The sequence below is a fragment of the Akebia trifoliata genome, chromosome 14 (assembly GCF_017979445.1).
Source record: "Akebia trifoliata isolate Shusen 1 chromosome 14, ASM1797944v1, whole genome shotgun sequence".
Classification (NCBI taxonomy): Eukaryota; Viridiplantae; Streptophyta; class Magnoliopsida; order Ranunculales; family Lardizabalaceae; genus Akebia; species Akebia trifoliata.
The window spans coordinates 34,481,008-34,493,255 of NC_141388.1; the positions used below are offsets into that span (position 1 = coordinate 34,481,008).

General features: G+C 33.3%; 1 protein-coding gene and 1 long non-coding RNA gene across 3 annotated transcripts; one reads left to right on the forward strand and one right to left on the reverse strand.

Annotated features, from left to right (window-relative positions):
• Nucleotides 1–5,554: 5,554 nt before the first annotated feature.
• On the reverse strand, nt 5,555–7,430 carry LOC147386926 (uncharacterized). 2 transcript variants are annotated; one of them, XR_015172154.1, is made up of 3 exons: nt 6,581–7,430; nt 6,076–6,271; nt 5,555–5,990 (listed from the first exon to the last, which is right to left on the reverse strand). It is a non-coding gene; the product is annotated as an uncharacterized LOC147386926 (long non-coding RNA). The 2 variants fall into 2 exon arrangements; XR_015172153.1 differs by having other exon boundaries at nt 5,556–5,990; nt 6,076–6,280; nt 6,581–7,427.
• A 2,781-nt stretch (nt 7,431–10,211) lies between these two features.
• On the forward strand, nt 10,212–11,330 carry LOC147386927 (disease resistance protein At4g27190-like). Its single transcript, XM_086424645.1, has 2 exons — nt 10,212–10,680; nt 10,816–11,330. Exons 1-2 carry the CDS (start codon nt 10,212–10,214, stop codon nt 11,328–11,330), a joined length of 984 nt encoding a protein of 327 aa, XP_086280771.1.
• The last annotated feature ends 918 nt before the right edge of the window (nt 11,331–12,248 follow it).

The window sequence follows — 12,248 nt, forward strand, 5'->3', positions numbered from 1 at the left end:
AAAATAGAAAACCACATACCAAGATGTATACCAAATCAAAAGAAAACCACACATACACACACACACACACACACACACACACACACACACACGCAGAGAGAGAGAGAGAGAGAGACCTTAATCCATGAAGAAGGTCTGAGGAGAGTGAAACCCTCATTTGTGTCCATGTATCTCTCCAAGACCAACTGCTGCTCTTCTAAAGCCATTACATTTGAAGGAGCAGATAAGATTATTGAAATGGCAGTGCTAGGGAAGCCTAGTAGTAGGGAAAGGCAAACATTTCTCTTGCTTGTATAACCTGTTTGCAGTTGTTTATGAGGAGCTATAGTCATTGTTGTTGAAAACAGGACCGACGGTGCAGACAACAGTCTTTGTTGTAGTTGTTGTTGTTGTTGTTGAGGTAAAAAGAGATTATGAGTTAAGGACCAAAGTAAACACTCAAAACAGTTGCAGAAGACAAAAATAGGGACACTCCTATTTAAGGCATATTTTTTAACGTTAGTCTACTAATTTGGCATTGAAGGCTTTGTTCTTATACAGTCTAGTCTTTAGATTCGCCTAACAACAATTAAGTTTTATTCTTAATATTTCTTCAATGAAAAAAGTTTATTTTATTTTTGTGCCATTTACCTAAAATCAGCTTAAACGTATCAACTTTAGGTAATTTTGAGTCTACCATTGTGTTCGAGAACTCCACGTTCTATGTACCCCCTCCCCACCGATGTAATAGTAATCTAATTAACCCGGTTGCCTATCATGTTTCCCGTTCTCATTCTTTTTTTTCTTTTAGTAAGTAGTTATAGTTCTTCCCCTTTGAATGGTTTTTACTTATCGATGGATGTAATATAGGGAAAATGATTAATGAAATGCTGCATGCAGGAAGATATGTTGGAAAGGGCGAAAAAGGCCAAGGAAAAAGTGGCACGTGAAGCACAAGGGTTCACTCCCCAATCTACAATGATAACAACACCGACCTCCACCAAAGATGTTGCCGATCCAGTAATTTCAATATTATTTGGTCTTATTTAGTTTAATTATTGTCAGTTATTTGTAACTTCGACAGAATTTTCGATCTTAACAAAGAGGTTTACATGTATATTAATTTTGGGTTATTTAGTTTAATTTGGAGCTTGTTTTATGATTTTTCTTTTGTTTTTTCTTTTTCTGGTTTTTTTTTATTATTTCGTTCATTGTGATTGGTGAATTAGAGGATCGTGCTATTGTTTGTTAAACCTCCAAATTTGACGGTCATACTCTATGGATTTTTTTTTTGTTTTTTTTGAAGTCCATTCTCCAATAATTTGATAGTCCAGGGCCGTCAAAAAAAAAATTCTACAAGAAAATATTTGACGGGAGGGTCCGTCAAATTTTGAGAAATTTGACGGGCTAAGACCGTCAAATATGGGCCTTTTTCACATAGTGCTTGATGGATAGAAAACCTATTAAAAAAATTATTCTAGGCCCTCAACCTTCTTCTATGAGAGGGGATCAACTAACCTATATTGAATACGTTGAACACATAACAATTTGTGGAGAACAACAAAATAAGATAAGTGATATCCATCAATCACTAACCCAGCCCATCCATATAAAAAGAAGTGGGAAGGTGAGTCTAGCAATAAATTTCATCGAAGTTTCAAAGGCTACAAGGAACGTGGATTGAAGTACACACGTCCAACACATTGAATCAAATATTAAATTGCGATGACACAAGATAAGTAACTATACCTTATTTTAATTTAACATGAATATATATGTTTGAGATATGCATTGATTAGTTTTTATTAGGATAATGAAAGTCATGTTGAATATTTGAATGTGTAAATTTTACAACATGTGGTATCAAAGCATGATTTTTAAATCTCCATATCTTGGCTACTATTCGTAAATAAAGATTTTCATAAAATTCTTGTGTCAATTTCTTGATCTCATCGTATGACCATGATTGTTGAATTGTCATATATGTGTGTAATTTCAATTTTGGTATTTTGATTTTCTGATTTTACATAGGTTCAATTGATACATGAAATTTTTATTTTTATATATATTCAAATCGTTTTGAAATTTCCAATTTCTCGAATAATCAATTAGAATTAAAGATTTTCTAATTTGTATATATAATCAATCGGTATTTTAGATTTCTAAATTATAAATGTATTCATTCAATAATTTTTGGGGATTTCTGATTTTAATATATTGCGATTTATATATTCAATCCGTAATTAGATTTTCTGAAATATACATGTATATTCAAATCAGATTTCTGATTTATACATACATATTAATTTTGGTTTTTCTGATTTTAAAATATACATTCAGTTTCAATTTTTCCGATTTGTTCATGTATATTGAAATTTCAGATTTTGAATTATACACGTATAATCAATCCAGAATTTTTCGATTTATACAATGTATATTAAATTCCAAATTTCTGATTTATACACGTATATATTCAATTTCAGAATTTCGGTTTGCACGTGTATATCCAATTCAGAATTTTTTCGGTTTGCACATGTATATACAATTTCAAATTCCTGCCCATACACATATATTCAATATCAAATTTTCGAATTATCAATGTGTATTCAATTTCAAAATTCTTATTTATACATGTATATGTTCAAATTCAGATTTCAATTTGTAATCAAATTATAGATTTTGGTTTATCAATGAATATTCAATTTCAGATTTCGATTTATCAATGTACGTTAAAATTTCAAATTACTTATTTATACACGTATGTATTCAAATTCAGATTTCGGTTTAACAATGAATAATCAATTTAGATTTTGGTTCATCATAAATATTCAATTTCATAATTTTTTGTTTGCACATGTATATTCAAATTTTAGAATTTTCAGTTTATTCATGTGTATAATTGATATTGAAATTTTCGGTATTCACATGTATGTTTCAATTTCGATTTTGGAATTTTGCTTTAGCATACGTATACGTAAGTTGTCAATTTCGTTTTCGGTTTTGATATGTATACATGCCAATTATGATTTTGAAAATTTTCGGATTCTTGAATTTCTAGATGTTGGATTCTTGAATTTCGGATTTATTATAAGCATGTGATTCTAATTTTTGCTATTAGCATTAGTTTGTTTTGATATTGAATTTTGTATTGATCAAAATTTTATGTAAATATAATTGAACAATTTGATGAAATGTAAATTTTATTAATTTTGTAATCACCAAAGTAGTCTTAATTAGTAAAATTTATGAAATATCTAATTGTATTAAATTTGGTCATCGGGGTGACATTAAGGAATAATAATATTTACAATTGCGGACTCAATTAGCTAAATGGGATTAGCCCAAAGGTGAATTTTACTTAACTAATTGAACTCTGGGTAAAGTAATATAATCTATATAATTTAACAGAACTAGGATTAGATATTCAAAGATACCAAAATTGACTGAATAAATTTATAGATTATATTATCCTTATAGAGTGAATAAAATTAGTTTTTACCCTTTAGATGAGTGAACAATAAATATACCTAGTTTAACCCAAAGGATAAATTTAGGTGATGTTAATGAGTTCATCATTATTTAATAAAATTCAAAGCACTAACTAGAGCATTGTCCTTATAAAATTTTAGTTCCTGGTTCGTTCCATTCTCAAGCATCCATAATCCTAGTCCTTATCAGATTGAATTTTTCAAAATGGTATGAACACATACAATTCACTTTAAGAGTTTAGGATCTTGACCTAGCACTTATTTTTACAAAACCTACATAATTAATTGAGAACAGTACTGTGGAATAAGAAAACTTAATTCTCTCTTGGGAAAGATCGAATAGGCTTAGTCTGGTATTCATGAAGATAGCTATCACTAACATTATCAAGACCTCCCTACCTCCGACTAACAACGCGCAGGAGTACCCAAAGAACGTGAAAAAAAAAATTAAATTTGTTGATAAGTCACTTGCAGGCACATTGATGGTTCAGTTGACAACTATGAAGTACAATGAGGCGCGATGAATATAATACCACATCCTCAATATGACAGACAAGGCTGCAAAGTTAAGAGTATTAGGAATGAGCGTAAATGACTCCTTCCTAGTTTAGTTCATCCTATGCATTTTTCAATCTTAAATGTCTCTGTAAATAAGGCCCTAGAATCAACTTTGTAGGCCTTAGTCACCTTTATAGAGTTAATTGGGTAGTTACATATGTTCTGATAATTTTTTGAATGTGCTTTTAGGATATTACCATTCTCGCATGCAAAAAAAGAAATATTCTCAGGTATGACATTTGACTTTTGAGAATAATGACATGCTTCAAATACATTTTTGGGTAGATTGGGGGTTAGGATCTCTAAAAGCAGGGGATGTGTTGTCTTATTGGTCTGATGGGTTTTATTAATGGTTGAAGAGAAAGGGCATCTTAAGAAGGAGAGAAGGGTTTGGGTTTGGGTTGATTTCTCGTCTGTTTTTGTTTTCTTGAATCTCTTAACCATCAAAATGAAGAGAAGAAAAAGAGAGATGATGAAAAACAAAAAATACAATATGGGTGGTGGTTGTTGATGTTCCATGGAAGATAAAGAATTGAAGAGAAGAGATGATGATGAGAGTATAAGCGAGGCTCGTTATTAGACAGAATCGTATATTTTCTATGAAGCAACCTTGAGTCAAGAGTATTTCAAGGATGGAACATCATAGGATCTCAATCATGCTAACAAGCAATTGAGGTGTCTCACTCTGTTCTTAATTGTTTGGTTTTGAATCGGGGGGAAATGGTGCATCAGCTAAAGATGTTAGTGGATGAGTACAAGTAGAATTTTCAGGTGATCGATTGTCTTTATTTTTTTAATTAATCTCTTTCAAAATTTCGAATTTTTGATTTTGTAGAATTTCATCTTCGTGTTTGTAATTTTTCATGTAATTCGAATGAATGATATTTGTTTCATAGGAAAATGACTTCAAAGAATAGAATCAGGTGATTCAGAAAATAGTTAGATTTATGAAAGTTGAAGACGAGGGGCATTTGGGTCTTTTCATGTTGGTAGCTGGGGTCAAGGTATCTCCAATATTCAGCAACACATGTGGGGGTGGGGGGGCATGTGTAAAACAAATAGCAGCTGTCGCTATAAGTCCAAAGCCTTTTAAAGGCCGTCGGTAAAACATACAGCGAGGAAGCTTTTAGCGACGACCACTGATGGCTAGTGTGACTGTCGCTATATGATTTTGCGACGGCCAATAGCGGCTGTCGCTATAGCCCTATTTTGCTGTAATGATAGATGTGTACAACATCATCATCTCCCCGAAAACTTTGTTCCAAAATTTTGGGGTCTGTTAAAAAACTATTGTTCCTCTAAATTTATTTTGAAGTCACATTTTTTTTTTACTTCATGAGAATTCAACAGGTACTTAGTTTAGCATATATGGACATGTAGGACAAGGTATCAACAAAGAAGACCAAAAGAAGATGGGTCGGATTGAAGGGTTAAATGTGCATTTTAAATCTGAGTTAGAAGTTTGTTAATTTTGTCATTTTGAATCCTAATTGTTGTAGAAGTTTGTTAGACACAAATGATGATGATAGAAAAAAATCATATTCATAACTCAAAAATCACAGTACTGTAGAAAATTCAATCTGGGTAAGAAACTACACATGTATTGACTGTACAGTTGGGGGGTACAATTGCGATTGCTGTCATTGTGACCTTTGGGGCATGAGCCACTAGAAAAACCTTCAAGATAATTTGGATAAGGAATCAGCTTCTGCACTGCCTGGGCCTATACGTGCTCTCTTAACACCTTTCCCTACCACACTTGTGCATGCCACTTGCACCTGTCTTAGCGGAAGAATCAGTTGGAGTGTCCGCATTCACACCGTTGTTTTTGTTATTCGTTTCTGAAGAGTTCGACACTCTTGGAAGCATGTTATTCAGGATACTTATTGATTTGGCCGAAATCATTTCCATGTCTTCCGAGGATAGAGGAGTTTGTTGTAAGGCAAATTGTTGTAGTTGTAAAAGCTGTGCAACCAAACACACAAGTGAGAATTACTAACTGTTGAACAATAAAATAGATATTTTGATGTACTTGTTAACTAACACTCACTTTCTCGTCCAACTCGGTGGAGATGCGCTGGAGAGTGGTTATCTCAGCCTTTATATCCGAGTGAGAAGGATCAGATTCGGAACCCTTCATTTCGTCCATGAGCCTCAGCAGCCGAGCATAACAAACTGATAGATCTTTCTCTTAATAAGTAATGGCTTTTCCAGGCTTTGTGCCAACCTCCATTGCCATACATATCCTAAAATATCTGAGATTTGGGTAAAGGTTGTGATCAAGAAAAAAAACCAAAACCAAAAACTAACAATAAAGCAGAAATATTGAAAATCTCTTTAATGTCAGAAAAGAAGGAAAAAAAAAACAAAAACAAAAACCAAAAATTAGCAATACTTCTCTTTGATTAGTTTCAACTATCACGTTTGATTGGAGAAATATATAATACAAAAGAAAATGGAGAAAATTTATAATTTTTACTCTTACAGAAAACGTTTAGAACTGTTATTTTTTATTAACAGCTTTTTCGAACAGAATTACGAAACTAACACTGTACCTAACAGGGAAGCCTCTCTTGAAACCGTTCTTTCATGGCCAAGGCTGAGAAGAAGTACGGATAGCATATAGAGAGTCAAGTGTGCCACAGACCTCTTATGTTCATCACCACCCTTCAAAGCAAGTTGGCCACATGAATTGGAACCATTTCTCCATGAAATGTCATAAACAACGACCAAACAAGAACATCTCTAACACTTTCTAAAAATCTTACAGATATATAGATCTCAAAAGAATAAAAGAAAGCTAGAGGCGTCATAATCGACAAAGAACAAAAACAAGATTTTCAACACTCACTTTGAGCAAAAATGTAATGAAAACGAAGGGTACATATAGGCCAAAAGAGAGAGACTTACCATTTAAAGTCACATTAATTTCTATAGGAATCTTGGTTAATTTAGTAAATTTTTAAATATCAAATTTAAATGCAGCATTCCCATATCTTCAAGGTCCATTTTGATAGGACCAAGATGAGTTGTCAACTCTGTCCACAGTGGTTGGTACGTTACACCTAACTTTATACCTTATTGGGTTGATCAAACAATAAATCAATATGATAACAAAAATGTATCATCTAATCCTTAAGGAACAATCGCCTCGAATATGTCAAATGGAATGATCAACAACATTGAAAGTCTATCATCAAGATGACAATTTATTTGCATTTCGTCGCGTGTGTATTTATCCCTTGCAATTACAAACATTCCAGTTTATCTAAATTTTGCTTGACGAACCCAATCAATGATGCAACATTAAGGAATGATCAACAACATTGAATGTCAATCATCAAGATAACAATTTATTGTGCATTCCGTCACGTGTTTATTTAGCTTTTGCAATTACGAACATTTTATTTTCAGAATATAATATAATTATATTTCTAAGGTAGACTTTATTGTCAGAAAGCGTTTGAATGTGCACATTACCAAAATGTAAACAAAAAAAAAAGTTGGTTAATAGTTTGGAGAGTATAAAATTAGGATTTTTCTACCTTGGTAGAAAAAAATAATTTTCTTGGGGCTTGGGTGTGAGAATTTTAATTCTGTCAAGATGAGAAAAATATTCCCAAGAAGAATGATTTTCTTGTGGATCATTGACGCAACGTGAAACAATTAAAGGATAAGAAAATTTTGGAATTCATCAGAAAAGAACTCTCATAGAATTTTTGTTATTAAATGGAAGATAGCTTCTGCATTGTAAGTACAGTCCTTTTAATTAAGGGGCTTCAAGGTCATTCTATACCTTGGGCATGTGAGATTTGGATTCATGGCATTCTAGCAAAGCTTTCAACAATGATTTTGAGAGTTCAGCATGTAGTGAGGGAATAAAACTCAATTGCCGGACTCGTGCAATAAATTGGATATTAATTAAGGGTAATTAATAAGGACAACGCACACCATAATTGAATTTTTTATATTATATGTGTAGATACGTGGGGTTCGAAACCTTTGATAAGGTTTTAAGTTCATCTACACGGGTTTAATTAGGAATCGCCACCATTCAATTAAAGTGTGAATGGACATTATAAAAAGGATTTTAAAATTTTTATTTTGTTAATTTATAGTGACTCACATATCAAAAAGATAAAGGGAATGATTTACCAAGATTTTTAAGGTAAAGAGTTTGGTTGAGGGACAAGGAAGGTGTTAAGCACCTTTGTCCCACCCATCCTAAGATACTTACCAATATATGACCATAGATGAAGATTATAAACTTTAACTTGATTTTGAAAAAAAAACCAAGAAAATTATAAAGAAACTTAAGATATCAAACTACTATAGTCTAATTTTAGGAAACTAAGAATCTAGACCGATGAGCAAGCCAAAATAAAAATGTAGCTTGTTGAAAAAAATTTATGAGTCTAGGATTTTAGTGAGAGTCCATGAGGATTTCACCTTCTTTTATATTCCATGACCATTTTTAAAAAATCTATAGTCTAATTTTGAAAGAAAAATAAAATGAGACAATGAGCACGCTAAAATAGAAATGTAGTTTGCTGGAATTTTTTATGAACTTAGGATTTGAGTGAGAATTCATGTGAATTTCACCTTCTTTAATCCAAAGCTTCTTTAGAAGCTTATATGCTCACTCGGGAACTTTTTTTTATTGGTTTAACCTTTAGGAAGTGTCCATGAGTTGGGCCTGTGGAAAGACTACGACCTTATGCATGCAATGTGTCTATTTTGGACTGTTTTTGTTGACTCTAAAGATAGAATACAGGTCCATAGGGACCTACACTCTTGTTTGTAGTCATTTTATAGGTGAGTGTATGCAAAGTGCATGCATCTGATGGACTTATTAAGAAAAGATTACCTCCAAATGGAGTTACTCTCTAGTTCTATTACCATCAAAGTAGGCAAAACAAGAAGAACTATTATTCTAAGAAATTTAAAGTGCAAGTAAAGTAAAGAAATTAGAACATCTACATTATGAATTTAAATTACATGAAAACAAAGAAAGAATGTAAAACCTACTCTAACGCTCTTAAAGAGGTTATTGAGGACTTATAAGAGGAGATTACCTCTAGGAGGTCTTACTCTCTACCTCCTAGCCTCACAAGATAAAGTATAGATCTACATTATTATGGAATAACTTGTTTGTATACTAATATTTTATTTATTCTTCTGTTGTCTCAATATCATCGTGCTGAAACTACTAATTGTTTCATTCTTTCTCACATTGGGTTCGTGATCTTATGAGAGAAAAATGTTGAAATCATTAAAGAAAAATTGAGTTTTTTAGCAAGTATGAGAGAGGGAGTAGAACGTTTGGTCCAAATGGGTCGTAGGAATGGATATTTAGCCAAACCACTAGTTCAATAGTGGCTAGATGAGGTGATCTCGGTCCAAGACGAGGCGAAGAAATTGAACGATAAAGCCGAAGAGATCACTAATAGTAGTTGGCATTATTTGGCTCGTCATCATCTGGGTAAAGAAGCACTAGAGATGATCCACTTCAGTATCAGACCCTGCCCCTCCGTACATCTTTCTACACAATTCTGGTTTTCAGACTTTTTCATCCAGAGACGATTCTGTTACCAAGGAAATCATGACGGCATCGACGGACGAAAACATTCATACAGTTGGGGTATATGGGATGGCAGAGATGGGCAAGACAGACTTGATTGAAAATGTAGTGAAACAAGTGTGAAGAGATGGTCTCTTCAATGTGATTTTGATGCATAAGGTGTCCCAAAATCCAAACCTTAAAAATATCCAATGTCACTTCACATGGCTATTGGGGATGAGAGAAGTTGATGAGGAGCAATGCAGTTGTCTAAGAGCAGAATGGTTATCAGAAAGATTGAAAAAAGAGAAGCGGGTACTTGTAATCTTAGATGATCTATGGCAGAGACTGGATTTAGCTATGGTGGGAATCTCTTTAGGAGATAATCATGTGGATTGCAAAGTTGTAATCACAACGAGAAGCCAAGATGTCTGTAATGGAATGGAAATGCAAAAGAACATCAAAGTTGAAGGACTACAAGAGCAAGACCCATTGATTTTGTTTCAACAGAATTTATTTGATGTTGTTGACTCTACCTCTTCAAAAAGATTGTTTAGGAGGTTGTTAATGAATGTGGAGGTATTCCCTTGGCAATTGTAACGGTTGGAAGGAATATGCAAGCTAAGATGTACCTGCAGCAAGATTTGTGGGAGATTATAGTTTCTGATTTGAAGAAGTCTACCTATTTCAATAACCATTTGCCCGTCTTCTCCTCGGTGAAGTCTAGTTATGATTACTTGGAAAGTGAAGAAATCAAATGGTGCTTGTTATATTGTTGTCTTTTCCCTAAGAATCACAATATTAAGGAGGAAGAATTGATGAGATATGTGATGGGAGAGAAGCTATTTCAAAATGTCTCCACTATAGATGAAGGCAGAATTCGATTGCATGCAATATTGGATAAGCTTATACCATCATGTTTGCTGTTAAAAGGTGATCGACCTGGACATGTAAGGATGCATGGTGTCGTTTATGATATAGTCCTATCAATTGCATCTGAAGAAAACAATGGTTTTATTACAAAGGCAGGCTTGGGATTGACAAGATGGGACGAGATTTATTTAGAACCTGCATCTAAGAGAACGTCCCTTATGGGTAATAAAATCTATAAACTCGTCTCCGATCAATCCAAGTGTCCCCAACTCTTCTCCTTATCATTGTCAAGGAACTCTACTTAGAAGAAAATCCCTTAAAGCTTTTTCGAAAGAACAACATCTCTTGTGACTCTAGATCTACAGGACACTGGTATTTCATCGCTACCATCATCATTCTTGTGCCTCATGAAACTTCAGACTCTCGATCTAGGGAATAATCCGTTACTAGATGCATCTCTAGTTGGAAAGTTGAAGCAACTCGAAATACTTTCTCTAAGAAGGACTCTCGTACAAAGGTTGCCTGAAGAAATAAGGGAATTGAGCAATCTGAAGTTATTAGACTTGTCACACACCAACCATCTTGAAACTATCCCAAGGTACCAGTTATTAAGATTGTTTTACTTAGAAGAGCTGTACATGGAGGATAGTTTTAAGGGGTGGGAGACTGAGGGAATGGAAGATGGAAGTAATGCAAGATTGGCTGAGTTGTTGTCCTTGAACTACTTGCATGTCCTACACTTACGTGTAGAGGATGTCGAATGTTTTTCCAAAGAGATGATGAGGTTTACATTCAGATTGAAAAGGTTTCAAGCACGGGTAAATGATGGCCCTCCTACTATTGTTGAGACAATCAAACATTGCCAAGATTAAAACAGTTGCCTCAAACCAACACAGGTTCTCTTCTTCAGCACTCACTTGCCTTTTTTTTTCTCTCTTATATGATCACTAGGCCTAAGGTCTATTAACTTGTCTTTTAATTAATTCTTTGTCTTTCCAATGGTCACTTGCAATGTTTTTCCCTCGAACAAGACATTTGTTATGACAATGAAATGGGAAGGCAGTTGTTTTTTCTAGTTAAATTTACTTCTTTGATAGTAGTATTTTGTCTCAATTTCAAACGTGAAGAAGGGGTGAGTTTCGCTAGTGTAAGCGACACCAAGGACGATTTTAATTTTAATTTTGGTGCATCTAAATATCGATTATAATTCAGCTTTTTATTGTGTTTTGATCTTATAATTTTTAGTGCTTTGCTTTAGACATTTAAATATAAAAAATAAATATATTGCACCTTTCAATCATGTCTCATGGACATGTTCTGTTTATCAAGTTGCTTTGGGGCTTTGGCTTCACCAGAGCTTTGGAGTTTGGCTATCAGTGGCCTATCTATTTATATATCTAATAGCAGGATTTCATCTACTAGAAAAGTTAAAGGGTATCTAAGTAGTATCTCAAGATTTATTGATTCAAAATGGTATAACTAGAGCTATTTTTAATAAATAATAATATAAATCTTTACTGATTTCAAATGAAAACGAGAATTTTGTTTGATTTTTGTTATCTTAGATTACAAAAGATTTTTGGTAATTTATTACATCGAATTCGCGACACATTAATTTAGTTATTTAAACAAGAGAAACTATATATTGTTGAGAAATTATGCTTCTATTGAAATAACATTTTTTATTGGCAAACCACAAGGATTATAAATTCTCTCTATGCGATAATTTTCCTATTTTTAGAACAAAGCAAGTTTTTTAGATGATTCTCACCATCTTCACCAAGTCGAAG

Bases quoted from the DNA above. Each gene is read 5' to 3' on its own strand.
- LOC147386927 (XM_086424645.1), top strand. From the start codon at position 10,212: ATGTACCTGCAGCAAGATTTGTGGGAGATTATAGTTTCTGATTTGAAG. The intron at 10,681-10,815 runs GTAATAAAATCT...TTGTGACTCTAG, and splicing joins TAAGAGAACGTCCCTTATGG to ATCTACAGGACACTGGTATT.